We start from the raw sequence: 27,197 nt of genomic DNA, 5'->3' as shown, positions 1-27,197 counted from the left end.
ACTGGCGTTCGGGAGTAATTGCAAAACTTCGAACAAAACCACGTAATGTGGATCTGTCGTATTTATTATTTATTATCATAACCATTACCGATTGAAGGTTAAATCACAATCACGTAAGAAAGCAGTAAGTATATTATTTGAATGAGTCTGTTTACAAGACACGTGCTCGTCAATGACGACACATTTATCATACATATACACATACATACATACATATATATATATATATATATATACATACAAATATATATATACAAATATATATACAAACGTAAATATATATATATATATATATATATATATATACATATATACATACATATGTTTATACCAACGTTAGTTTAATGACGATAAAATAACTATTCGATCCTTCGAAAGAAAGAGAACGCGAAGCAATACCTTCATGGCGGTCTGAAACAAAAGGAAGGGAAGACAGAGCAACTACGGTGCTCGCGGTCCGTTGAACCAATACTAGAACGTGTACCAATAAACTCGCGGGGGCAATGGACTCGGTCGATTCCGATAAGAGAAAGAGAGAGAGAGAAAACGACAAGCGAAGGCGAAGAGCGAGCGAGCGAGCGAGCGAGCGATCGAGCGAGAGAGAGAGAAAGGCAAACGTAAAGAGAAAGAGAAAGAGAAAAATACAGGGACGAACGGGGTTCATCTCTTGCTATATATGTACTACCCGAAACACATACATACATATATATATATACATATACACACACATATATATATATTACAGATATATAGAGAGGAGGTATCTATCTCCTTATCGTACTTTTTCCCCTTCAAAAAAAAAAAAAAAAAAAAAAAACCGACTAGGAAAGAGAACATAGCATCTCCCTCCACACCTTACGAAAGTCACTACTAGAAGATCGTTACTAGCCGGACTCTAACCTACAACAACGATCGATGTAGTTACCGGCAGAACGACGACGACGACGACGTCGACGTCGACGTCGACGTCGAGAAAGGGGATTCGTTTGTAACGTTAATCCTCGTACACGCGTGAATAACGAAGAAGATAATACTAGTATGATGATATAAGAATAAAGAAAAAGAAAGAAAGGAAGGAAGAAAAGAAAGAAAATAAAGAAAAGGGAGAGAGAGAGAGAGAGAGAGATGAAGGGAAGGAGAGGGGATAGAAGGGAGGAATGCCGAAGGAGATAACAGGTTGGTGCCGAAATTCCACTTTGGCGCGACGCCACGCTACATTGCACACAAGAGCGCGCGTAAAAGAAAGAGAGAAACAGAATGAAAAAGAGAGGAGAAAAAGGAAGAGAGAGAGAGAGAGAGAGAGAGAGAGAGAGAGAGAGAGAGAGAGAAAGAAAGAGAAACGGGTGTTCCGCAACGAGAGATAAAACGAAACGATCTCTCTTCGGAACGCGCGCATCGCCTATTGTCTTCACGGCGTTGTCTGTCTCTCTCTCTCTCTTTCTTTTTCTGACTCTCCCTGTCTTTCTTTCTGTCGGCCGGTCTCTCTCTCTCTCTCTCTCTCTCTCTCTCTCTCTCTCTCTCTCGTTTTCGCGACGACGATAATACGATGGACGAGTAAAACGGCCGGATAAATGGCGACTCGAGCCCAACCCCCCTCTCTCCCTCCCTCCACGATGCCGGGCGCACTGAATCCGGCTTCTCCTCGAACCCTCTGTCTCGTATCTTTCGCGCTCACTTATACACACACGCACACGACACAACGCACAACATACACACACACACGCGCGCGAGCGCGCGCGCTTGCTCACTCTCTCTCTCCCTCTCTCTCTCACACACACACACACACATACACTCCATCTCTTTTCCTTTTTTTCCATCTTTCTCTTTTACGTTACTACTCTTGTTAAATATATGTAAAAGGCCTGCTACTGAAAGTGCACGCTACGTTCACGTTCACGTTTAACGTTCAGGCTCGCGTTCACGCTCGTTCGTGTTCGTTCGTATTCGTGCTCGCGCGCACAGGGAATAGAGGAGAGGAAAGAAGAGGAGAGGAGAGAAGAAGAGCACAGGCGAATGTGTCTTCTCTCTGTCTCTCTCACTCTCTTTCTTTTTCTCTCTCTCTCTCGCTCTCTCGTCGACTCTCTTTCTCTTCACGGGACTCCAACTGGAGTGATCAATCGCAAGTAAAAAAAGAGAAGGAGGAGAAAGGAGGAGGAGGTGGTGGTGATAGTGATGGCGAAGGAGGAGGAGGAGGAGGAGGAAAAGAAGAAGAAGAAGAAGCAGAAGAAACATCAAGGGGAGGAGTTGATTTTTCCGGCTACTCACCCTGTGTCCAGATTCTTCGAGTCGTTGCCTCTTCGAGTGTGGTCCGTCCCCGTTGAACGCCATCGTTTAGCCACCGGGCTCGAGGCCGAGAAAAAGATTTTTCAGAACGGAACGCACGGTGTTATGACGACACGAGCGCGTATACCGCGCGACTCTATATTCTCTCTCTTTCTGTCTATCACTACCTCTACCTCTCTATCTTTCTTTAACTATCACTCCCTCTCTCTTTCTCTTTCTCTCTCTTACAATCTGTTTTTCCTCTCAAAGTATATCTCTCCTTTGCAGTGTGTGGCGCGAGTGACACGGATGGATATGGACGGGCGGGCAGGGTTGTAGTAGGGAGAAAGGAAGGAGAGAAAATAATTGGTATAGGAGGATGCGACACGACACGACACGACACAACGCGGCGGCAACGGCGGCAATGACGGCGACAGCGGTAAAGACGGCGACGGTGACGGTGACGACGACGACGACGACGACGACGGCGGCGACGGTGGCGGTGATGGTGGTGGCAACGATGGCAAAGGCGGCGGCGACGGCTGCGGCGACGACGACGACGACGACGACGGCGGCGGCGGCGGCGACGGCGACGACGACGACGAGGACGAAGACGCGCGCGAACGTTGCGAGATGAGAGAAAGAGACGAACGTCCGAGTACGGCTTACGGGAAACTGGGGTTCTTGGGATTGGGATTCGGCCTTACCGATATGCGCGGAACGTCAGTCAGCCAGAGTCTCTCTCTCTCTCTCTCTCTCTCTCTCTCTCTCTTTCTCTCTCTTCCCCTCCCTTGTCTCCTTTCCTCATACGCGCACCATCTATCCTTCTCACTCCTTCTTTCTCTTTCTATCTAGCTATCTTTCTCTCTTGGCCAAACTACCGACACGCTACAGCGCGATCTATCGGGAACGCGCCATCAATAATCATGGCTACGATTCTTTCCATCACGAGACTCGATAGAGCGCGCATCGTGTATTCTCCGAATTATCAACTCCTTATTGGTCCGACGATTTTTTCTTCGACCAATCAAAGTCTCTCTCTCTCTCTACCACTTCCCCTCCTTCTCAAATCATTTTATAATATACTTGGTGTAAACTTATTTCGAAGGAATATTGTTATATCGAACGAAATAAAGTGAAAAAATAATATTTGATACGATAATATATATGTATATATATATGTATGTGGATACATAGGAATATTCGAATAATAGACGTTTCTGGATATTAAACGATTCTATGTAATACGATGATCTGATTCGCGAAGGGATACAAGATTCTCTCATTTGATTCGTCGACGAATCGAACAGTACCATCAAATGCTACGGTGATTATTGATTGGTCGAATCTGTACAACAAATTTTTACAATTCATATTTTTTTTTCGTTTATATTTCGTATTAAGAATTTTTATCAATGTTCATAATAACGTGTAAGCATACAAAATAAGAAAATTAATTAATCGTAATATTTGACGTTTATTTTATCGCAGAAATGTATCTTTTACCTTGTACCATTCTATATGTACGATTAAGACGAACCAATCAGTGATCGTATTATTTTAAAGAGCACAAGTTTATCAAACGCGTTCCAGAGAGCGGGTCACCTGCATGTTATTACTACATATAAAATTATTTGTATATGTAAATCTGGATAATAGATATTGTATTTGTATATTTGTATGTAAGTATTGAATTTAGTCGTGTCTCTCGTACGTTTTTCTTAATGTTCTTAGAAGGAAGACGCAAAACAAGATGATTAAGATTTTCATTTAATCCGATAAATGAGATAATGAAATAGTAAATATATATATATATATATATAAACGCGATAATAATATATTAGAAAATGGGAAAGTTAGGAAAGGATATCGCATTGTTAAATCGTAATAATAAAAAAAAAATTGGTGATTACAAGAAACAAGAGATAAAGCCTAAGAGAAAGAAACGCAAGAAGGATCTTGAAAAATTGCATCGAAATGCTTTGGAAGCGTCAAAAGATTCGGTAGGTAAATTATAAAATACATTTCTCTATTTGAAGTTATTTCAAATATCAAAAGCGTATACGATACTTTGTCTTTTATAAAAAAAAAAAAAAGAAAAAAAAATTAATGAGAAAAACATTAAAACTTGATAGCTTAAGGATGAAAACTTCTGTCCCTTATTACTACGAAAGTTTATATATATATATATATATATATATATATATATATATATATATATATATATATGTATATATGTATATATGTATATATGTAATAATAAAATATTTGTTCGATTCCTATTAAAAATACGAAAGTGTAATATTTAACAAATTATTTTTAATAATATTTAAGAAATAATAATTTCTTTTCTGTTTTGTATTTTCACTGGTTTATTCTTTTTATTTTTTTTTTTTTCTCTTTTATTTTCTTCTTTAAACGATTACGTTATTGATAACGATTAAATAAAAAAAATCACGTTTACACGTAATACCAATATGAATATAGTAAACAATGATATTCGATTGTAATTATGTATATTCCGATCTCGATCTATTCATTTTCAACATACGTCGAATTTCTACTTCTTTTCTCTATTTGCGTATTATACATCGTTTACATACAATATGTATATAAATTATATGTTTGTCTCAGAATATAAATAGAAGAAGAGAAAAAAAGAAATTAATTCGAAATGGCGCTATCGTGAATTATTTCGATTTAAAGATATATATATATATATCTTTTATATATATCTTTTATTATTATTCCCATGTAGATATAAAAAAAAAATGTTTTTCTTTCTTAATGAATTATAATTACTTTCAATCACATTTTGTAATTTTAATGAAACTATACGTAAATAATCAACATCGAAAAGATATAAGAATATAATAATATAGTCGAAAATATGTTAATAATATATTATATGTATTATCTTTGTCTTTGACGCAGTTAATCGGGATTTACAGAAACGGAGCAAAGGGCAAAGAAGTAAGAAAAGGTATGTGCTTGTATGTGTGTACGTGTGCGCGCGCGGTGTACGTGTGTGTGTATATACAATTTGATTGTTTACTAAATTAATTAATATAAAATATTAAATAAATTAATGACATTGATGATCGATTTCAGGAAAATTAACTTCGAATAAATTTTATAAAGCACGAGTACAAGGAGAAATAGCGAAATTTTTAGATCAAGACTCATCAGAAAGATCCGAAGATGTACTCGAGTACGTTTTTCATTTCTAACGTGATATATAACATAGCTATACAGTTATGTATATATATATATATATATATATATACATGCGCGCGCGTGTGTGTACGTGTATGTCTTTCGGCTTTTCTTTTTTATATTTGACCTATATAATTCGATCCTCTTTTAGTACGAGAAATACATATATACATATACTATATATATGTATATAGATATATATAAACGAGACAAATTTAACAAGATTATAGTTTCTCCAGAAATTTTTTTTTTAAATTCATACAACGATTTAGTTTGCAGTTTTATGCATTCTACGTAATCTTTATTGATCCTTTTTTTTTCTCTTTTTCTATTTCTTTTCTTTTCTTTTCTTTTTTCATTTCTTTTCTTCAGACTTTCACCTAATACCGTACGAGTCAATTGTAATAAAAAAGAGAGACTATTTGAAAGGATTGTCTCGTCGGACGAAGAATTACAATGTCAAAAAAGAATTTCAAAGGGTCAGTTGACAAAAAATTCGAGAAAATTTTCATGGTCCGCGATGTATCGTTACGAAGAATTATGTGCGATTATTTGTTCGGAAAATTTTGACGATCAGAATACGACGATTCTTCCAGATTTGCCAGGTAATTATTAAATTGATTGTTACGTCACGCGAATTATTATTTTTCTTTTTCTTTTCTCCTCTTTTCTTTTTTTCTTTTTTCTTTTTTTTTTTTTTTTCTTTTTTATTTTTTCGTTTTAATACAAATTTAATTTAATTCACTATAAGAATATGATATAGGTGGCCCAAAAAATGTTTTCAGATCCAATTCTAAAAGTTAAAGAAAATCTTAAACATATGCACGCGGATGCTATGAGACAACATTTTTCACGACCGGATGTTAATATTAACGATTATTTCGATGATTTAAAAAATGAAAATACATTTAAATCCTCAATAAACGGAAATGATAATAAAAATGTATTAAATATACAATCAGAATCTTATATATCTTCCGATCATTCGGAATCATTAACGGCCGATATTGTTGAGGATTCGCATTTCGAAATTTCGCCAAAATTTCATCGTGAAGTCGATAATAAAACGCAACTAAATAATATTCTATTTTCTATACCGAAGAAAGTGTCTAAAGACGTTAAGAAGATGAACGTTGATCGTTCATCTAAATTTCATTTGCCATCTGAACTATTTGATCGACCTATTTCTACGATCACTTCTTCGACGGACGATGAAAATAAAAAAGAAATTAATTGTCATAGATGCGCGAAACGTAATCTAAATAATGTCAAACGTAATGTAAAGTTTGAAGATGATGATGAATTTCTAATTAAAAATAATCCAAAATATCATATATATCAACGTAGAGAAAGTAACGATAGAAAAGATACACCAGAGTATAAAGAAGATGATAATTGTCTATTTATCAGCAAATCTCCTAAAGCAAATATACCGGTAGATAATTATTGTATAGAGAGACAAAAATTCATTGAAGATTTTGTAAAAGATCGTAGAAGAAGACATAGGATACGGGAATCTAACAATATACATGAGGGAGATATATGTACGAATCTAAATGATCGTACGATGGTATGGAAAGCCACTAAAAATTTGAAACACGTACCAGCAATTCTTCGAAGATCCGTTTGTGATCCGACAAATATAACCGACCTTACTCATCTTTTGAATGGTAAATGTAGCGGCGCATATTTTAAAGAACCATCAAAAAGAAATCTCGACTCTAATCTCAATATTTGTTCGTCGTTATCTTCGAACGATAATTCAATAATTAAAACTCAATTTGTTAAATCAAATAAATGTCTTGAAAATCGACGTCATACAATCCCATTAAAGGAACAATCTTCATCTACGGATCAGACAGTAGACTTTTGTATACCCATTGAAATGAATATTAAGAAAAATAAGAACAAAGTGAACCTAAATAAAGATCCGAAAAAATCTCACAAAACACATAAATCCGTGACATTTTCAAAAGGTATATTACTTAATGGCGATGCATCGATGCAATCGCATTATTCTCAAGATCACGATAAAACGCAACCTACGGATGTTCATCGAACAACGGACATCAATCATTCTAAACATTGTCAAATTTTAAGACAGGAAATACAGAATGATAATCAATCTTTATTACTGAAGTCGACGAAACCTGATCGGATATATCAACCCGAAATAACATTTATAAATCCGTCACAATGCGACAAATATATTACGACACAAAATTGTCAAGATAACAATGAGAGTAAACCCATTTATTTTCAAATTATAAATCAATCGATGAAATCCTCTACTGAACAAAAATTATTTAATCAAGATTTAATAACAAAATCTAATAATTTGACCGCGTATGAACAAACGCTATCTGGTCAACCTATGATACAACAATCTGATGTTCCTATTACGTCGCAAAATGTTCAATTTATGTTCCGTGAAAATGATCCACATATATATGCATTTAGTGAGCTACAGAATCTTAAATTATTAACATTGAACGACTCACAAAACACATATGTCAGTTCCTTAAATTCTGTACACGAACAAAAACGAGCTAATGAGTGCGCAATAATTTCAAATACTGACCAACCAACGAAATATTTGGCCATTGAAAAAGATCTAAACACACAGAGAATCCCTATTTATTTTCATAATAACGATAAATCTATTAGTCAACAATATATGCCTTGCAAAGTAATTACGGCTGTAGAGAAGCAAAATAATGATAAACTCTTCTTTCACGAGCCTACCTCGCAAGTTATACTTTTACAAGGAAATCATTTAAATGATAGAAATCGTCAATTCGTTGATTAAAATAATAAATATCTTATCGAAAATATCGGGAGATTATTTAAAAGATTAGTAATGTATATATTGAAATATTTTGAATCTCGATAAATATTATTAATTTTGTTAAAAAAAAAAAAAAAAAATCTTTAAAATGCAAAAAAGAAAAAAATTTGGTTTATATTGTAAGATGAGGTTATTATTCAATAGAAAAAAAAAAGAAAGAAAAAAAAAAAAGGAAGAACAAAAATGTATTTAAAAATATTTTGATTGCATGAGGCACATATACGAAATTATCAATTATTACTATTATTGTTATTTACATGTCAAATTCCATGATGACTGATCAAAGTATATTTTCGTACTTTTCTTTTTTTTTTTTTTTTATTTTTTTTTCTTTGGAACTTTTTTATCGATTCTTATTTATATAAGTACAAAAACAACAAAAAATTGAATATTTTCTATTAACAATATTAAATTTGTAAAAATGTCGTTAATTCTTTAGTTATTATTTAAATCAATTCAAGTTAGGTTGAAAAATGAATATTTTGTGATTGTTAACACTGCATTATGTTTGTATATTATTTACGAACAATGTACAATATTTAAGTAAAAGCTATTAATTTATTTGCCAATCAAAATATTATAATGAAATATGTAATAAAAATGAAAGAGAAATTAAATGACGTTAATTATCAGATCATTTAATACATATATATATATACACATTTAAAAAAAATTAAATGTTTAAAGAAAATGAGAAAAGAAAAGAAAAAATAATATATTTACAAATGCAAATGGTCTAGAATCGCAATAACATGAAATTACTCTTATTTTATTAAAAATTTTTCACTATTTCCTATGTTATTAATTATATATATAATATAGTGAAATGATTCTATCAATTATAGATTAGAAGAAAATTCATTTGTATTACATCATGGCAATTGAAATAACTTAAAATTTCAAGATTTTGATCAAAGCCATTACAAGTAAGAATAAAATATAACAGTGCTTTTTTTATCCACGAAATAGGATAAAAAAAAAAAAAAAAGAAAAATTAAAATTTATTATATTTTCTACACATTCTCTATCTTTTATTAAAATGTTGAAAAGAGTCAACTATCATGTATGTATTATTTTATATTATTTTTTTTTTGATATTATTACTTTTTCTTTGTTATTGATAACTAACAAATATTTATATTTTATATTGCAATATTTTTGATTGTAATTGGTTTAATAAAAAGATAATCAATAACAAGTTACAGATGTAATAATTAAAAGTGAAAAGAATATGATCATTTCGCTACGTCTATGGCGGATCACTTTAATGCCATCTATTGGGATTACGACTAACCAACTAGATTGATGAGATTCTACAATTTGTTGTGTGGAAAGTATCGCAAGCAATCTTTTTGTTTGCATTCACGTTTGACGGTTAAAGGTAGAATCACGTATGTTTGAAAATTGACTGTTACATGTCTAGTGGCTATCAAGCCTTTATAGAAATCATCAAACTAACGTAATCATTAATATTTCCTTTCTATTAACAATTCGTTTAAAACAGGCTATATAAGGAAATACAAAACGATTTCATTGAAGAATCTAACGAGCTCTGTGAAGGGACCTTTTTTTAACGTCTTCTCAAAAGGTGAGTACCACTTACAGAGCAACGGTTTATATCATTCATTACGTCTTCTAAGACTCTTTCATACAAATATTTTTACGTTATAAAATGTCGTCAACGTGTATGTACAACGTAAAAACATTGTCTTGCAATTGTGATATTAATAATTTTTTTTTTTTTTTTTTTTTTTTTTTTTTTAACAAATTTCAAATTTATCCCTTCAATATTCGAACATACTTGATATTAATTTACAACATTGTTCCATTTAATTTTATCTATAATTATCTTTCTATTTTCAACTTAATATCAAATTTTTGAATATCTCCAAAATAAAATATGATCTTATGTTCATTGATTTTTTTTATATTGTTGTATGTATATGAACAAATAATAATTCATCTACATTGTAAAATAAGAATATCTCTTTTTTATGATTAATTACAATGTAGATATTTAAATTTCTCAATGAGACGCAAAACAAAGCAATTATTTAAGAATTTTTAGACATATATTGTTTGTTAAGATAGATACATTTAGAAGGTAATTTTCATTATGAAAATATATTTTATATGTCATAAATATATAGGAGTCACTTGAAATAAATACTAACAAACGTAACATTTAATATAAAATAAAAGAAATTAATCAATACGTACGAAGACAAAAATTAAGAATTATTTATTATTTCTTATGTTATAATAGGTTTTAATAAAAAATACTTCATTTTTAGTTAGGCCTGATTCATTTACCATTTGTAACTATATGTAGCATTTAATAAATGTATTTTTTAATATCTTTAACTGATCTTATTTCTATTTGTTTATATAGATTATGTATTCAATCATCATCTTAGAAATATGAGTAATATTCTCTCATTTTTATTTCATATATTTTTATTGCATTTTTCTACTTTATACTAAATGCTACTTTTGCAAATATTTATTAGAAAAGACTTCTTATATTATATTAATAGGATACAAAAGATATATTCATTGAAAAATCATTCTTTGGACATATCTATCTCATAAAGCAAAATATATTTGAAAGTTTTGGAAAAATTCATTTGTTTATTAACTTTTGTTATATATGCAGTATCATATTTCAAAATGTATAACTTATACAGAATGGGGATTTTATATAATGATTGGTTTTAAAACAAGTATTATCTAAATGTTTATATTACAGAAATTCATTTAGAACAAGTTAAATATAATGCAAATAAAAATTATTACCGTGCAAGCTAGAGACAATATCGAATCTTGAATTTCTTTATATCCTAACTTTATTATAACCATTTATCATTCTTTTTATACATTTACACAGTTTCCATTTTAAATATATAACTATTATGATATACTTGCATCTCTTTACATTTGAAACTTATATTTAAAATGTAATGCAAAAGCTCCTAATATCCTGTAATTATTTTAAAGTAAGAAAAAAACGTAATAGTTCTTTATTTATAAACAATCGATGCAAATAGTACATTGGTGCAGCATGTTTTATACCAATTAATATTATGATAAAAGTATAACCTTAATTACATGTGTTACTTGGTTCTTCTTCCTTAACCTTTTTTTTTTCATTCATGTCGATTCTTATTCTTAGAGTCTAACGTAATATAACTTCGTATATATATTATGATATTATTATACTAAAAAATTGTTAGTTTCAAATGCGACTATAAGAATTCTCGAACAGATATACATGCATACAACATATGTAAAAGAGAAACCCTCTTGTTCTCCCTGCCCTAACTACTGTACTGAGCAGATCGATTATTTGATATACATATACATTCATAAAAATTGCAAAGAAAACATACGATTTCTTTACAATAGAACGTAGTCATTCAGTTACTAAAAGTCAAACAAAAGGAAAAATATTCAATAAAAATTTGCCGAACAAAAGGCATAACGATTTCAGTTTATGATAATCCCTTCCATCTATGCTTTGTATTATCTTTTTAGTATCCATTGTATGGATATATTTTTTAGCGCCATTTTCAAATTAAATATTCTCAATTTACAAACAAGCATTGGATTTTTATTAAGTATGACCATTATAAAATGATAATAATTAATTGAAAATCATATTTGTTCAGAGAATTGTTGGAAAATGAATTTTTTCAAATGACCATCTTTGAATTCATATGATAGGTTAATATCATATATCATAATCGTTTCATAGGTTAAAATTTTAATCGATTCTGAAAAAATTGTTCTTTTTTTTTCCCCTCTTAATAAATTACATAAGGATTAATCTAATAATAATTTATTAGTAAAATGCTGACATTTTTTTTTTCCTGACGTACAGTAATGCACCTCCTTATTGCGGTCGCGCGAATGATCACGTGACTACGTTATATTTCGCTACTGCGTGATGCAAGGAAGAATCCTTATTGAAAAGACTACTAAGCAATATGATATATATATAGTACATCTATTAGTCATTAGTTGTAAAGATGAATATATATCTTAAGTATTCATGTTGAAATTATCATAATTGATATTATAATTAATCAGGTCCCAAAATATGGAGCAAGATACGGAGTATGTAAAATTGCCATTAGAAGAGCGTTGTGTACATAAGGTATTAATACTAATATTTATTTTTATTAATATATTGATATAAACAATATATTTATTTGTTTCTTTTTTTTTTTTTTTTCTTTTAATTTTTCTTGTTTATAGTCATGGAGAGCAAGATTACATGGATATGAAGAATGTGTGAAAACATTTCAATGCATAGACGATGAAAAATCTCCAGAATGGAATAAATTTTTAGGCTTTGTTAAAAAGTTTGTATTGGATAGTAATGCTGCGGCACAAGAGAAAGGCTTAGAGGCAGTGTTAGCTTTTGTAGAAAATGCGGCTGTTGCAGGAAAGTAAGTTATAAATATTTTGCAAAATAAAAATAATTTTATGATAATGTAATGAAAGATTCATTGTCATTTTAAACGATCATTTATTCCTTCTATTTTTATATTATATCATATATTTTTAGAACGGTTGGTGAAGTTATGAATGGTATAGTGACTAAATGTATTGCTGCACCTAAAGCTAAAACGAAAGATTTAGCAGTGCAAATAACATTAATGTATATAGAAATAGAAAAACATGAAACAGTACAAGAAGAATTACTGAAAGGAACAGAGGCAAAAAATCCAAAAATTGTATCTGCATGTATTGCTGCTTTGACTCTTAGTCTAAGGTAAAATTAAAAATTAAATTAAAAGTCAAAAATATTGTTGCATAACATCTATGATAGATGTTTAACATTTAGTTAAATTTTATATCCGACAGTGAATTTGGATCAAAAGTTATTAATGTCAAGCCTCTAATAAAAAAGATACCTAGTTTTTTAGAAGATAGAGATAAAATGGTTAGAGAAGAAGGTAAAGCATTGGTCATTGAAATGTACAGGTATGTAGAAAAATTAATAGTTTTTAATATTTTATGTATTCTTTTATAATTTTTATATGTTAATATGTTTGTATAAAATAACAATACAGATGGATAGGTATTCCATTGAAGCAACAATTGAATACTTTAAAACCAGTACACATTACAGAATTAGAGACAGAATTTAATAATTTAGGAAATGAAAAAGCTATACCTAAACGTTACTTAAAATCACAAAAACCAAAAACAACATGTGTTAGCGATCCAATAATGGGTGATGATAGTGAAGGTAATCTGTTCATTTATTTTGAATTTTATCAAGTTAATGTACAAGATGGATAATTTTTACAGGTGAGAAAGAAGAAATTGACAGAGACGTAGCACCAGACATAGATCCATATGAATTACTAGAACCTGTTGACATACTTTCTAAATTACCTAAAGACTTTTATGAAAAGTTAGAAGCTAAGAAATGGCAAGAGAGAAAAGAAGCCTTAGAGGCTTTAGAAAAACTTGTATCAAATCCAAGATTAGAAAATGGTGACTATGGAGAAGTAGTAAAAGCATTGAAAAAGGTATGTATATTTTAATAATTTCAATATTATTTTTTGATTAAACGTCATAATAATTATTATTCCTAAGGAGCAATAACAATATTTATTTATTTATAGGTAATATCCAAAGATACAAATGTATTGGTCGTTGCATTAGCAGGAAAATGTTTGACTGGTTTAGCCACAGGTTTGAGAAAACGATTTCAATCTTATGCAACATCGTGTTTGGCAGCTATTTTGGAAAAATTTCGCGAAAAGAAACAAAATGTTGTACAAGCTCTTCGAGAAGCTGCAGATGCAATTTTTCTTAGTGTAAGTATTTATATTTATTATTTCTTATTGTGAATGATTGAAAATATTAAATCCGTATGTATTAGATAACAATCGATCTTATACTGGAAGATACACTTGCTGCGTTAGAAAATAAAAATCCTGCAGTAAAAGCAGAAACTGCTGCCTATTTAGCAAGATGTTTTGCTCGTACTCCTTCACCGAGCTTAAATAAAAAGTTATTAAAGGCATATACAACGACTCTTTTAAAAACATTGAATGAACCAGGTATACTTAATTTATTAACTTAATATATTTATGCCCATTGAACTTTTATATAAAAATAATCTAAAATATTTCTTTACAAATGATATATTTTGTTATTTTCAGATCCTACTGTTAGGGATAATTCAGCAGAAGCAATTGCAACAGCGATGAAATTAGTTGGAGAAAAAGCAATGATGCCATTTTTGACAGACATAGATAATTTAAAAATGACTAAGGTACATACTTTAATAGTATCATTGCTTATTTATTTGATCAATTATTGAAAGAAACAAAAAGAAAATTTTTAATAATATTTATAATTTTTTCTGTTATATTTCAGATCAAAGAATGTGCAGAAAAGGTTGTTATAATAGTTAAACTTCCACCTGCACCAAAGTCTTCAAAGCCTAGGCCCAAAACAGCACCAGCTAAAGTCGAGCAAAATACGAAACCAAAAGAAAATGAAACAAAACTAATGAAAAGGTCGAATACTAATACGACTAAACAAGGTTTATCAAGAAAACCAATCGCTTCTTCTTCAACAAATTTAGGTGAATTTAATATCTAAGATAAACATTCTTTTCTAAACATATAATACACACACGTACTTGCGTGTACGCGAGTGTATATATATTACATAATACATATATATATATATATATATATATATATATATATATGATATTGTTATTATAGCTTCTAAGAAATCTTCAAATGTGAAAGTAGAAAAGGATTACAGTGCTGAAGAAATAGAGGAAATGGCTTCACAAATATTACCAAGTGAAGTAATTTCGGGACTTGTAGATAGTAATTGGAAAACTCGATTGTCTGCTGTTGAACAACTTTCTCAGGTACTACAAATAATATTTTTTTCTTATCTGAAATTTTAAAAGATAATAAAAAAATATTTTATAAAATATTTATACTTTTATTTTTTTTTTTTTTTTTATAGATTGTAAAGGATATGGAATCAACGGATGTATCTACACAAGTCATTGTAAGAACATTGGCAAAGAAATCTGGCCTTAAAGATATGAACTTTCAAGTCCTTAAACACAGATTGGAGATTATAAAAACTTTGGCAGAAAATTATCCATTTTCATGGTTTGTATAATCGTGTTATATAATTTATATCTTTCATATTAATATTGAACTGTAATGTGTATATATTATTTTATTATTATTATTATTATTATTATTATATTTTCAGCACTGTTTCTGGATATTGCATTATAGATATAACAGAAAAATTAGGAGATGCAAAAAATAGTCCAATTGCATCTGAGACACTTTTATCGATAGCGAGTGCTACTAGTTTTGAATATGTAGCAAATGAAATACTTGCTTTTGCATTTAATCAAAAAAATCCCAAAGTTCAACAAGAAACATTGCTTTGGTTAAGTAGGGGTCTTATGGAATTTGGCTGCACGTACGTATTAATCTAATACTTTGAAGATAATTTTATGTTTATATATTTTATAATATATATTATATTTATGTTACAGAATTAATGTCAAATCTTTAATAGAAAATATAAAGAAAGCAGTAGCAGCAACTAATCCTGGTGTACGTACTGCTGCTATAACATTAATCGGCACTTTATATTTATATATGGGAAGACAACTGCTAACATTTTTTGACAATGAAAAACCATCTCTCAAACAACAAATTGAACAAGAATGCGAAAAAGTAAATATAATTTAAAGATTATATACTATTAAATGCATGTTATATATAATTATTAACACGACCTAAATTATACTTTATTTTCACTTCATATTTTAGCATAATGGAGAAAATCCACCTGTACCTATACGAGGTGTAAAAAATAAGAAAATTAAAAGTGACGATGCTGATGAAACTGAGATTAATGAAAAAGTTGAAAATAATGACCAAAATATAAATGACTTAATTCCACGGATTGACATTAGCAGTCAAATTACAGAAAGTCTTCTTAGTGAATTGTCTGATAAGAATTGGAAGGTAAATTTAAGACTTTGTTCTATTGATTATGACAATTGATTATAAAAAATATTTATAATTATCTTTATATTTTTAAAAATAGGTACGAAATGAAGGATTACAAAAAATAAGTGCTATATTGAATGAATCAAAATATATAAAGGGCTCTATTGGAGATTTACCACAAGGATTAGCATTGCGATTAGTCGATAGTAATAGTAAAATTGCACAATCAACTTTAGGTATATGCCAAACGTTAGCCATGTCATTAGGTACATCAGCAAAACAACATTTAAGAATTTTATTACCTGGTTTCATACAATGTCTTGGAGATAGTAAGGTTAGTGTATTTTTATAATAAGTTTTATTAATTTATAATAATTTGAATGATGTTTTTTTTATATTTTACAAAAATGTATTTTAGGTTTGGATAAGAACTGCTGCAATTTCATGTATCGATACATGGGGAGAACAATGCGGTTACAAAGAATTCTTTGATGGAGAAATTATAGGAGATGCTCTAAAATCTGGATCGCCAACACTAAGAGCTGAATTGTGGAATTGGTTGTCCCAAAAGTTACCATTAAGTAAGCATTTATTTTTTAATAATGATAATGTTATATTTTGTTATATCAAATATCTCAATTCCTGTTTTCTTTCTCTTTTTTCTTTAGTTCCTGTAAAACAAATACCAAAAGAAGAACTTCTTGTTTGTATACCTCATTTATACAATAATTTAGAAGATAGAAATTCTGATGTAAGAAAAAATGCTCAAGAAGCTGTACTTGGATTCATGATTCATCTTTCCTATGAAGCAATGGCTAGAAATACAGAAAAATTAAAGGTATAAATTACATTGGAAAATTATAAATTTATGTTTGAAAATAATTTTTCTAATAAAATGTATATAATAAAAGTTTATATCGGTTGCGTATAAAAGTAATAATATTAATCAAAGAAAAGTTATTTTGTATATTTCGCATACAACGATAATCAAATTATTTAAAATTATTAATTACAGCCTGGCTCAAGAACAGTTGTACTCGCTGCTCTAGATAAATCTCGACCTAATTTACCTATAAAACCTTTATCTAAGAAACAATTATCAGATGAAAATATACAAAAAACCGTGAAAAGTGGAGGTGCTGCAAAAATTGCTAAAGCAGTGGTCAAACCAAAGGTTTATTTATTTTTGATTTATTGAATACTTTTCATATTTGTGATAATTAATTTATTCATTTCTTAAATAATTGATATCATTAATATTATAGGGAGGAGCATCATCCAAACCAGGAAGTGCTCGTAAAAAGGATGAAGATGTTGATAACAGTCCTTTGCTAGTAACTAACAATCTAAAACATCAACGAGTCATCGATGAACAAAAATTGAAAGTTTTAAAATGGAATTTCACAACACCAAGGGAAGAATTTGTGGAACTACTTAAAGAACTTATGACTGCGGCAAATGTGAACAAAACTTTAATGACGAATATGTTTCATTCTGATTTTCGATATCATTTAAAAGCTATTGAATCATTAACAGAGGTGAATATTTTAATGAAAATACTTGTGCAATTATTTAAAGATTTTACATTGTAAATATATTATTTTATTTTTTAGGATATTCCTGGCAACAGTAAAGCATTAGTTTCAAATCTTGATCTTATTCTTAAGTGGTTGACTTTGAGATTCTTTGATACTAATCCTTCTGTGTTATTAAAGGGTTTGGATTATTTGCAAACTGTTTTTAATTTATTGATAGATGATCAGTATCACATGTTAGAAAATGAAGCCGCATCATTTATTCCATATCTTATTATTAAGGTATATCACCAAACTTTAATGTATTTCATTATTAAGAATCATTTTATATATAATATAATAAATGAGATAATAAGATGAATATTTTTTTTTTTGTTTTTTTCTTTTCTTTTTTAGATAGGAGATCCGAAAGACGCTGTGCGTAATGGCGTGCGCGCATTATTTAAACAAATAGCACTTGTATATCCTGTCAGCAAGTTATTTTCATATGTAATGGAAGGCCTAAAATCAAAGAATGCTCGTCAAAGAACAGGTACTCATAACATTTTAATGAAAATATGAATTTACATTTTTTAACAAAGTAGAATAAAAAAAATCGCAATTTTTTTTTTTTATTAATCAAAGAAATAATTTTCAGGATGTTTAGATCAATTAGGGTCACTTATAGAAAATTATGGAGTTAGTGTATGTCAACCATCTCCGGCAGCAGCATTAAAAGAAGTTGCTAAACAAATAGCAGATCGTGATAATTCTGTTCGCAATGCTGCTTTAAATTGTATCGTACAAGCATATTTTCTTGAAGGTGAAAAAATAACTAAACTAGTTGGTCAGGTAAGTTATTCAAATAAAATTTTAAGTTTTTAATCTAATCATTCATCATTCTTATTTAAAAATATTATTTTTATAATATTCATTTAACATAGATATCAGAAAAGGATCAATCATTATTGGATGAACGTATCAAAAGGGCAGCAAAAAATCGCCCCGTAAAATCAGCATCTTCTACCAGAATTGTACCTACAATTACGGACACTGTTCCACTGACGGAAGATGTAGAAAGTGACTATAAAGAAGAAAATGAAGAAATTCCAGAACAAGAGGATGAAGAAGATGAAATGACTAATAATCTGTAAGTTTAAATAATACACTACTAAATCATTTTTATTTACATCCTCTATTTCATTAGATTTCTGTCTATTGTATACGTGCTTTCAGAAAGTGCGAAAAGCCTTAGCATGCTTCAATATTTAAAACTGAATGTATATATTGTTTATTATCTTCATACAAACAATATTATGGTGGTATACGCGAAAAGAGATAAAATATCTGTTTTTTTTTTTTTTTTTCTTTATAATTAAAAATATTATATCAAATATCTTTCAGCCCATAATATTGCCTTTATTAATTTATTTATGTTCGCATGTGCTTGCTTTATAACAATCTTGCAGGACGAAAGTTATAACAGCCGAAAAAGCAGAAATTGATACTGAACAATCAAAGGAACGCTGTATAGTTGTGCAGTCAACTTGTGAAATAAAGAAGGAACTTAATCAAGATACTCATCTACCTCCTAAAAATGATCAAGATGATGTTAACATGTTTGTGATTCTTAATAACTTCTTTTTTTACTTTCAGTATGAAATATTATGGTGTTGGGCTAAATGTTTGCTATAAAATTCCTGTAATGTACAAAATTTTTTTTTTTACTTTTTCCCTTTTATGTTTTATTTTACTTTTTGAATGAGTAGAAAGTAATAATAATATCATAAATTCTTTTTCTATTTATTAATACTTCGTTATTAATAATATTGAGCTATCATTTAATAATAGCTTTGTGTAATCTGCATGTCATGTAAATATCATTCTATTATAAAAAAAAAAAGTAAGATAAATTGGTATTATATAAATTATAAAAAAAAATCCTGTTATGTTTTGTAAGAATGAATCATTAATTTATATAACTTTCTATTATTTTGCACTAAATGATATACATACAAATATTGTACTTAACACATTAATAGTTTAATTACTTATAGAATATTAATTCAGTATAATGGAAAATAACAAAAGATATAATTTTAAATGTAGTATGAAATAGTATAAAAAAAAACATACATTCACTATTATTTAATAGTAGTACTTTGTAATTATGATTATTTGGTATCAAATATTTGTATCAAGTTTGAATTGAAATTTATTATTTTTATAAAGTTCATTGCAGATATTTTAATATATTGACATGTTTATAGGAATCCAATTCCAATAGGACAAACAGAAGCAATTGGACCATTTGGATTGGACATGGATTTTCTACAAAAAATTGAATCGATTGCTCCAGTAAAATTTAGGAATCCTGTTCTTCAGGATACTACTATATCTGATATCGATGAACCAATTAATCTTAATCCTCATAAAACTCAGTAAGTAAATTTGGTTATAATGTGTAAATGATACAATATTATTTATTTATTTATTTATAATGTATTATAGAATGATACCAATATCACCTCCAAAATTGTTGGTACCAAAATCAGCAACAGTATTACCCGAAGGACCATCTAATTCCAAAGAAGATAATGTTGAACGTACTATACTTGCAATGGCTAGTCTCGATTTACCTACAGCAATACAATCAATGAATAGTATTGACAATGTTAGTATAATATAAAAATAGTGTTATAATTTAATTTCTAACATAATATAATTTCTTCTTATTTGTTTGCAGTTACTAAGATCACACAAAGCTTGTTTATTACAATCGAGAGAAGATAAATTTATTAGTTCAGTGAATATGCAGTTAAAATTTTTACAAACATATCCTTTACATCAAGGAAGTGCAGATGTATCTAAAGGATTTAGAAATACCTTTATGGTGATACTTACGGTAAGAGATAAGAACATTAAGTATTTTATTTTTATAATAAAATATATTTATAGTGTAATGTTAAATATTGTCAATTTTTTTTTAGTTTTATGATACTGGAATACTTGCTAAAAATGTTCCACTGATACATTTAAAAGAACTTGTTGAACAAATGATTACTTTACTGGCAGAATGTAAATTAGAACGTTTACAAGAAGCAGAAGCATATATCAGAGTGGTAAATAATATAGTTGTTAAAATAATCGATAATTCAAATCACACAACAATTATATGGTAAGTTATATCAAATGTAATATTATAGAAATAATCTTTATGGTGCACATAAATATGACTTTATAGAGAACAAATGTTATTTACATTATTTATATTTTAGTGTATTAATAGAACTACTTCATGCGTGTGCTGAATCAAACGCTCCTCCCAAATATGAAGAATTGGTGATGAAATGTTTGTGGAAAATTGTGAAAACATTCCCAAATTGGGCAGCAGATTTGGATTATGATACTATTCTTTTAGAAGTTCATAAATTTTTGAAGGTTCGTTTACTGTATTTTGTATTTATAATATTTCTTGTACACAAGAAGATTATATGAATTTATATTTATAGGATTATCCAACTACTTGGTGGAAGAAGCGTTGGTCTGATACTCCATTAAGAACGATAAAAACAGTTCTTCACAGTATGACACGTGTTAAGGGAAGCACAATACTCACTCATCTGACAAAAATAAATAACACAAATGAATCTGAATTACATTCTTATTTAATAAGATTAATTGCTGTAAGTATAAATGATTGCTATTTAATATAATATTAAAAGATAATTTTGTAAATTATTGAACTTATATATTTTATAGACATTTAAACCAGATGAAATAAACACTGCGTCAAGACCAATGTCAAAAAGCAATAATACAGCGAAGATGCAAAAACATTTATCAAAATCTACTCATCAACAATTGGCAGAAATCTTTAAAAAAATTGGATCAAAAGAACACATGCAAGAGGTTTGGCATTGCATTTCTTGTTATTTAAATTATTATATGATCTCAATTTGCAACTTTTGTTAAACCATCTGTATTTAATATTTTGTAGGGTTTAATGCAACTTTATGATTTTAAACTTCAATATCCTGACGCAGATGTTCAACCTTTCTTAGTTAAGTCACATCAGTTCTTCCAGGATTTTATAGAACAAGGATTACGAGAAATTGATCAGGCACGACGAAATCAAGGAGTTATACCAAGAATGAATCATTACAATACAGGTTATCTATAAAAATTAATTAGTAATCCAATATAAATAAATCATACGTTCTACGCTTGATCGACTCAAGACAGTGTTAATTTTATTTTAAATCTAAATCAAATACCGCATCGATGTGTTAACTATATATAGAATCTACTACAACTCCTGAAATAGAAGAAAAAAGTCTACTGGATCCAATGCACAGGCTTGAAAAACTCAGGTCACTTGAAGCACAGTGTAGAACAACATCTAGTCAGTCAAATCCAGTATGAATTGTATACGTAATCAATATAATTTAAGTATGTAATTCGATTCAACTAACATTAATGATTTCTATTAATTAATTAATTTACATTAAAAATTTCTTTTTCAGATATCCAATACTTGAAAGATTAGCTCATACACTATAACGTATGTTACATACACCCCATCTTTAATATTTTCCATTGTTATATGATAACGTTTATTGGCATGGCCTCCTTAATAATATAAAAAGCTAATAGTAAAACGGAGGTGCGTAGTGTAAATACAGATATTGCGTACGACTTAGTTTTATTTCATCATATATTGATGTTTCCATGTAAACTTAGAATAAATGATACAAATTTTCCTAAAATGTATCATTTGGATAGTTAATGAAAGACTTCTTTTTAATTTAATCATAAATTTAGGAAGTAGCCTTTGCTTAGAAAAAAAAAAGTGATAATGAAAATAGTCTTTGTAAGATATAGTTTGAAATGGAATGTTCATTTACGAAGAAATAAAAAATTCGATGCAAACTCTGTATTTCTATATGGCATATGTGTACTATATTCTAAAATTCTAGATATATATATATAGACAAAAAGAGAATACATAGATTGTAAATTTGTCAGTTTTAATATAATGGCCTGACAGAGATTAAAGAAAAGAATGAACGTAACATTTTACTCCTAAATATATATAAAGTGGTATTAATAACTTCTTTCATTATTTTTACAGTTTTGTATAGTTGATATTATTTTTATTTTTATTATAGATTATTATATTACTATTACTATTATTAATACTGATGTGTTATGATGATGATGATTATTATTATTATTATTACTATTATTATTATTATTATTATTATTATTATTATTATTATTATTATTATTATTATTATTATTATTACTATTATTATTATTATTATTATTATTATTATTATTATTATTATTATTATTATTATTATTATTATTATTACCATTGTTATAGACTATTAGTCGTTAAGATTTGTATTTTGAAAGATAAGTAATATTTATGAACACGAATAACATGATTTTTAAATATACAATAAATGGAGTACAATGTGTATTTTAGACTGATTTGTCAGCCGGTTTGTATTTCGTTATATTTGTTTAAATAAATCATCGTTTGATATTTTATGGTTTTAACCTGAATCAACAAAATTCATAAAGTCAAAACTAAAAACTGTGCCCACAATGTAATCATATTTAATAAATAGGTGAGGATAAGGCCTTTATAACATAAATTCAGTTGTTACAACAAAAATATTTAAAACGATCAATTATGAATGTATGTGACATTTTGAAAATAATATTAAGCTATTAAGAACATCATTATAACAAATTAAATCACTATTTCTTTGTGCAAATAGTATGATACAATTAATGAAAAGTATCGTGCATCGACAGTAAAAGTAAAAGGACGCAGTACATATGTATATAAATTCCTTCAAATTAATTATTTCATTTTTTATTCACATTTTGTCTACTATTGGGTTGGCAACTAATTGATTGCTGAAACAAAATCCGCAATCACTTAGTTGCCAATCCAATATATTATAACATGAAATATTTATATATATATATATATATATATATATATATATATATATAATATTATATATGTATGTATGTATATATATATTTATAAGAAAAAAAATATTTTAAACTTTCTTCAATTATAAATGTTTATAAATTACAGCAGGCTATGAAACGTTCACTCGCTAAAGCTGTCATTCATCATTTGAATCGAAGCGATATAAATCAAATGGAAAAACATTTCTTGAATGTATTGATTTCTGTCGATAAATGAAAGCGCTTAATACGGTGCCCTATGTTACCGGCAACTCATCAAAAATAGACCATAGCGCCACATAACAAAAATCTAAACTAATAATTGTCAACTGTATCATGAAAGTCATGAAATAAAGATCAATTTGACAATGATATACACTTCCAAATATTTTTACAAAACGACTTTAGACTTTATTTAATAGTTAAACGTAATATTATAAATATTACATTGAAGTAAGTAACGAATTATTTATAAAAATAAAACGATGATAACTTTGTTTGTACATCGAATTAATCAAGTTATTTTTTTCTGAAATTCTTTGTTCTAAAGAGTTCGGTTAAAGTATACGACCGTATTATATTTCATTTTTATTATGTATTTATCTTTATGGGGTTGTAAACAAACTTTAAAACTTTCCCATTTTACGTTTTATCGTATGGAAAATGAATTAATTTAAATGCAATATTATGAAATGAACGTATAGCAAGTAATAATTTAACTCCATTGAAAGATATTTGATAATTTTATCTATTTATCAGAAATATTTTTAGATCTTCCTTTAATAATTTGATACATCTTACTTGATTCAATGTACATTTTTCTAATCTATTTTTATCTTTTATGTTTTAAACATATTTTTAATAGTAGAGATTATTAACAACTGATAACAAGTAGTAAACAGTGCTCTTTTTGAAATTAGATGTCTATTATTTATATGATACTATATTTACATTGGAGTCTTAAATAGGCATAGATATTATTTATTTTTACAATGATCTAGTTATTATGTTCTGATGTATTTTAATTAAATAATAATTAAAAGTTTATATATATATATAATTTTTCTCAGATTATACATTCAACATTTTAAATATGGCCTGGACACATTATCAACGCATTTTAGCTATTCTTATGGTTGTTACTGGATCATTTAATACTCTCTCTGTAAAGTAAGTATTTTACTATATGATATGTGTATGTGTGTGTGTGTGTATGGGTGTGCGTGTACATATAAGTACTTATAATAATCTCTTGTATTAATAATTCTATTATATTATTCAATTGAAAGGAAGAAACAATATTTTGTAATAAATTGTATTTTTATCTAGATATGCAGATAAACAAGTTGTGCCTGGACAAGATGGAGTACCTCGTCATTTTAATCATCCTTTTATGCAATCTTCATTTATGTTCTTAGGTGAAATGTTATGTTTTTTCATTTTTAAAATTGCATATTGTTACTACAGTCGTAAGGATGTAAGTATTTTTTTCTAAAAATTTTTATCTCTTTCTGTTTTTAATTTTTAATCTAATCCAAATAATTATCATATAGGATGGTTCTGTAGATAATAACACCTTAACTAAAGGATCTCGCAGCTTCAATCCATTTGTCTTATTTATACCAGCTATGTGTGATATGTTAGCAACTTCTATTATGTATGTTGGTCTCAACATGACTTATGCCAGCAGTTTTCAAATGTTGCGTGGTGCAGTTATAGTTTTTACTGGTATTCTTTCAATGGGATTCCTTGATAGAAACTTAGGTAGAAGAGAATGGATAGGAATTGTATGCGTTTTAATAGGTTTAGCGCTTGTTGGCATAAGTGATATAATGGTTATGAAAGATGATGACGTTACCCTGAATTCTATTTTAACTGGAGATTTATTAATAATTTGTGCGCAGGTATAATCACATTTAATATATAATATTTTTAAGCATAGACTAAAAAACATTATTTTTTCTAGGTAATAACAGCAGTCCAAATGGTAATAGAAGAAAAATTTGTTGCTGGTCAAGATATTCCTGCTTTGCAAGCAGTTGGTTGGGAAGGTATGGATTACAATCTTTCAAATGAAAGAGTATTTTGCAAACATTAAATACTTTATATGACATATTTCTTTCTTCTCAATATATATTTTTAAATAAAATTAAATTATAGTAAACAAGCTGTGCATTTTTTTTTAGGTATTTTTGGATTTATTGGCATATGTCTGGTTATGATCCCTCTTAATTTTATTTACGCACCACCACCATTTGCGGATAATTCACGAGGAACTCTTGAAGCTACTGCGGATGCTTTTGTACAAATTGGAAATAGTGGCAGATTATTAATGGCAATAGTTGGTTAGTAAAGTCTATAATTTATCACTATTATATTACATGAAAATAAATTATTATAATGTATTATGTCATCTTTTATATTAACTAAGAACTTCCATTTTTTTCTTTTACACAGGAATAGCATTCAGTATAGCATTTTTTAATTTTGCTGGTATTAGTGTCACAAAAGAAATCAGTGCTACAACAAGAATGATTTTAGACAGCATACGAACGATTGTTATATGGGCTTTTTCATTGCAATTTAAATGGCAAGATTTTCATTATCTCCAGGTAATTATATATTTTACGATAAGTAATATTTAAAAGAATCTTTCTGATTTTAATGATATACATTTATCAAATATTGACAACCGTCATAATTTCCAATATTACTTTATAAAATTCACCATATAAGTTATAAATGAAATCTTTTTCTAGCTCATTGGTTTTGCAATTCTTTTAATTGGAATGTTTTGTTATAACAATGTGTTAATTCCACAATTGGTAAAAAAATGTCAGTTCTGCTTAATAAGAAAGAAACGCGCTACTGATGAGGAAAGCATTGTTAACATTGCTGCAGATGTTCTAGAAAATATATAAAAAGCAATGATAAAAATTGTTGCAATAAGCATAATGATTATTAAAACCATTATATATGGGATGATCGATAACGATTTAAAAAGAAAACAGTCAGATCTGTGATTTTATATATAAACACATCATTTATACTTATGACAAAAAAGCTATGGTACATTTTTCATATCTTCATCTTTGTCATTATACTATAATAAATAATACGTAGAAATTTATTGTTAGTATTATTTATATTATATGGAGTTTAATGTATTTATATAACGTTATTATATAAATACATTAAACTATATATATACATATATATACATATATATATATATATATATATATATATATATATATATATCTGGAAAATATAATACATATATTCGCTCAGTTGTTCTATATTATTATTAGTATTTTACTAATTGATACATATATA

The 27,197-nt window shown here is 28.4% G+C and overlaps 5 protein-coding genes and 1 long non-coding RNA gene across 12 annotated transcripts in view; 3 read left to right on the top strand and 3 right to left on the bottom strand.

Annotated features, from left to right (window-relative positions):
- LOC124430212 (heterogeneous nuclear ribonucleoprotein L) overlaps positions 1-2,900 on the bottom strand; it is a 105,474-nt gene extending 102,574 nt beyond the window's left edge. For all 3 annotated transcript variants that reach the window (XM_046976461.1, XM_046976463.1, XM_046976462.1), the window contains exon 1: positions 2,266-2,900. Coding sequence is in view for 1 of the 3 variants with exons in the window: in XM_046976462.1 (XP_046832418.1) it covers positions 2,266-2,328 (63 nt within the window). In the remaining 2 variants the exon portion in view is untranslated. The remainder of the gene's footprint in view (positions 1-2,265) is intronic.
- On the bottom strand, positions 400-2,258 carry LOC124430213. Its single transcript, XM_046976464.1, has 2 exons — positions 485-2,258; positions 400-411 (listed from the first exon to the last, which is right to left on the bottom strand). The coding sequence occupies exon 1, from the start codon at positions 1,815-1,817 to the stop codon at positions 885-887; it is 933 nt and encodes a 310-aa protein (XP_046832420.1). The 5' UTR covers positions 1,818-2,258; the 3' UTR covers positions 400-411; positions 485-884.
- A 1,004-nt stretch (positions 2,901-3,904) lies between the features above and the next one.
- Positions 3,905-8,595, top strand: LOC124430211. The gene is made up of 5 exons (XM_046976460.1): positions 3,905-4,265; positions 5,197-5,245; positions 5,374-5,473; positions 5,851-6,083; positions 6,264-8,595. The coding sequence occupies exons 1-5, from the start codon at positions 4,110-4,112 to the stop codon at positions 8,285-8,287; spliced, it is 2,562 nt and encodes an 853-aa protein (XP_046832416.1). The 5' UTR covers positions 3,905-4,109; the 3' UTR covers positions 8,288-8,595.
- Positions 8,596-9,638: 1,043 nt separating this feature from the next.
- LOC124430031 (protein mini spindles) lies at positions 9,639-22,799 on the top strand. Of its 5 annotated transcripts, none has more exons than XM_046976023.1 (37): positions 9,643-9,707; positions 9,831-9,914; positions 12,416-12,482; positions 12,584-12,777; positions 12,897-13,103; positions 13,196-13,315; positions 13,405-13,583; positions 13,646-13,869; positions 13,966-14,160; positions 14,226-14,406; positions 14,509-14,621; positions 14,726-14,936; positions 15,082-15,236; positions 15,338-15,489; positions 15,596-15,814; positions 15,891-16,074; positions 16,171-16,368; positions 16,451-16,687; positions 16,772-16,934; positions 17,022-17,191; positions 17,369-17,527; positions 17,619-17,891; positions 17,967-18,170; positions 18,285-18,420; positions 18,526-18,719; positions 18,812-19,017; positions 19,337-19,486; positions 20,138-20,308; positions 20,379-20,541; positions 20,614-20,772; positions 20,858-21,045; positions 21,146-21,308; positions 21,380-21,553; positions 21,630-21,779; positions 21,868-22,039; positions 22,171-22,319; positions 22,394-22,799. In XM_046976023.1, exons 3-36 carry the CDS (start codon positions 12,426-12,428, stop codon positions 22,290-22,292), a joined length of 5,943 nt encoding a protein of 1,980 aa, XP_046831979.1. In that variant the 5' UTR covers positions 9,643-9,707; positions 9,831-9,914; positions 12,416-12,425; the 3' UTR covers positions 22,293-22,319; positions 22,394-22,799. The 5 variants fall into 5 exon arrangements, with proteins under 5 accessions (XP_046831977.1, XP_046831981.1, XP_046831979.1 ...); XM_046976022.1 differs by having other exon boundaries at positions 9,651-9,717; XM_046976021.1 differs by having other exon boundaries at positions 9,639-9,914.
- Positions 11,051-11,879, bottom strand: LOC124430033. Its single transcript, XR_006943627.1, has 2 exons — positions 11,426-11,879; positions 11,051-11,306 (listed from the first exon to the last, which is right to left on the bottom strand). It is a non-coding gene; the product is annotated as an uncharacterized LOC124430033 (long non-coding RNA).
- LOC124430032 (solute carrier family 35 member F6) lies at positions 22,395-26,991 on the top strand. The gene is made up of 9 exons (XM_046976026.1): positions 22,395-22,533; positions 23,989-24,314; positions 24,932-25,031; positions 25,191-25,338; positions 25,415-25,765; positions 25,828-25,912; positions 26,048-26,206; positions 26,319-26,473; positions 26,621-26,991. The coding sequence occupies exons 3-9, from the start codon at positions 24,955-24,957 to the stop codon at positions 26,780-26,782; spliced, it is 1,137 nt and encodes a 378-aa protein (XP_046831982.1). The 5' UTR covers positions 22,395-22,533; positions 23,989-24,314; positions 24,932-24,954; the 3' UTR covers positions 26,783-26,991.
- Positions 26,992-27,197: the final 206 nt, after the last annotated feature.

Source organism: Vespa crabro, chromosome 17, assembly GCF_910589235.1.
Source record: "Vespa crabro chromosome 17, iyVesCrab1.2, whole genome shotgun sequence".
Taxonomy (NCBI): domain Eukaryota; kingdom Metazoa; phylum Arthropoda; class Insecta; order Hymenoptera; family Vespidae; genus Vespa; species Vespa crabro.
Note: the sequence above shows the minus strand (reverse complement) of the source record. Positions and strands in the feature narration are given on the sequence as shown.

Coding starts and splice junctions, on each gene's coding strand:
- LOC124430213 (XM_046976464.1), bottom strand. CDS start 1,817: ATGGAAAAAAAGGAAAAGAGATGGAGTGTATGTGTGTGTGTGTGTGTG.
- LOC124430211 (XM_046976460.1), top strand. CDS start 4,110: ATGGGAAAGTTAGGAAAGGATATCGCATTGTTAAATCGTAATAATAAA. Junction 5,474..5,850: donor AGATCCGAAGATGTACTCGA/GTACGTTTTTCA, acceptor TCTTTTCTTCAG/ACTTTCACCTAATACCGTAC. Junction 6,084..6,263: donor GATTCTTCCAGATTTGCCAG/GTAATTATTAAA, acceptor AAATGTTTTCAG/ATCCAATTCTAAAAGTTAAA.
- LOC124430031 (XM_046976021.1), top strand. CDS start 12,426: ATGGAGCAAGATACGGAGTATGTAAAATTGCCATTAGAAGAGCGTTGT. Junction 13,316..13,404: donor TTGGTCATTGAAATGTACAG/GTATGTAGAAAA, acceptor ATAACAATACAG/ATGGATAGGTATTCCATTGA. Junction 18,720..18,811: donor TAACTAAACTAGTTGGTCAG/GTAAGTTATTCA, acceptor CATTTAACATAG/ATATCAGAAAAGGATCAATC.
- LOC124430032 (XM_046976026.1), top strand. CDS start 24,955: ATGGCCTGGACACATTATCAACGCATTTTAGCTATTCTTATGGTTGTT. Junction 25,913..26,047: donor GCAAGCAGTTGGTTGGGAAG/GTATGGATTACA, acceptor ATTTTTTTTTAG/GTATTTTTGGATTTATTGGC. Junction 26,474..26,620: donor AAGATTTTCATTATCTCCAG/GTAATTATATAT, acceptor ATCTTTTTCTAG/CTCATTGGTTTTGCAATTCT.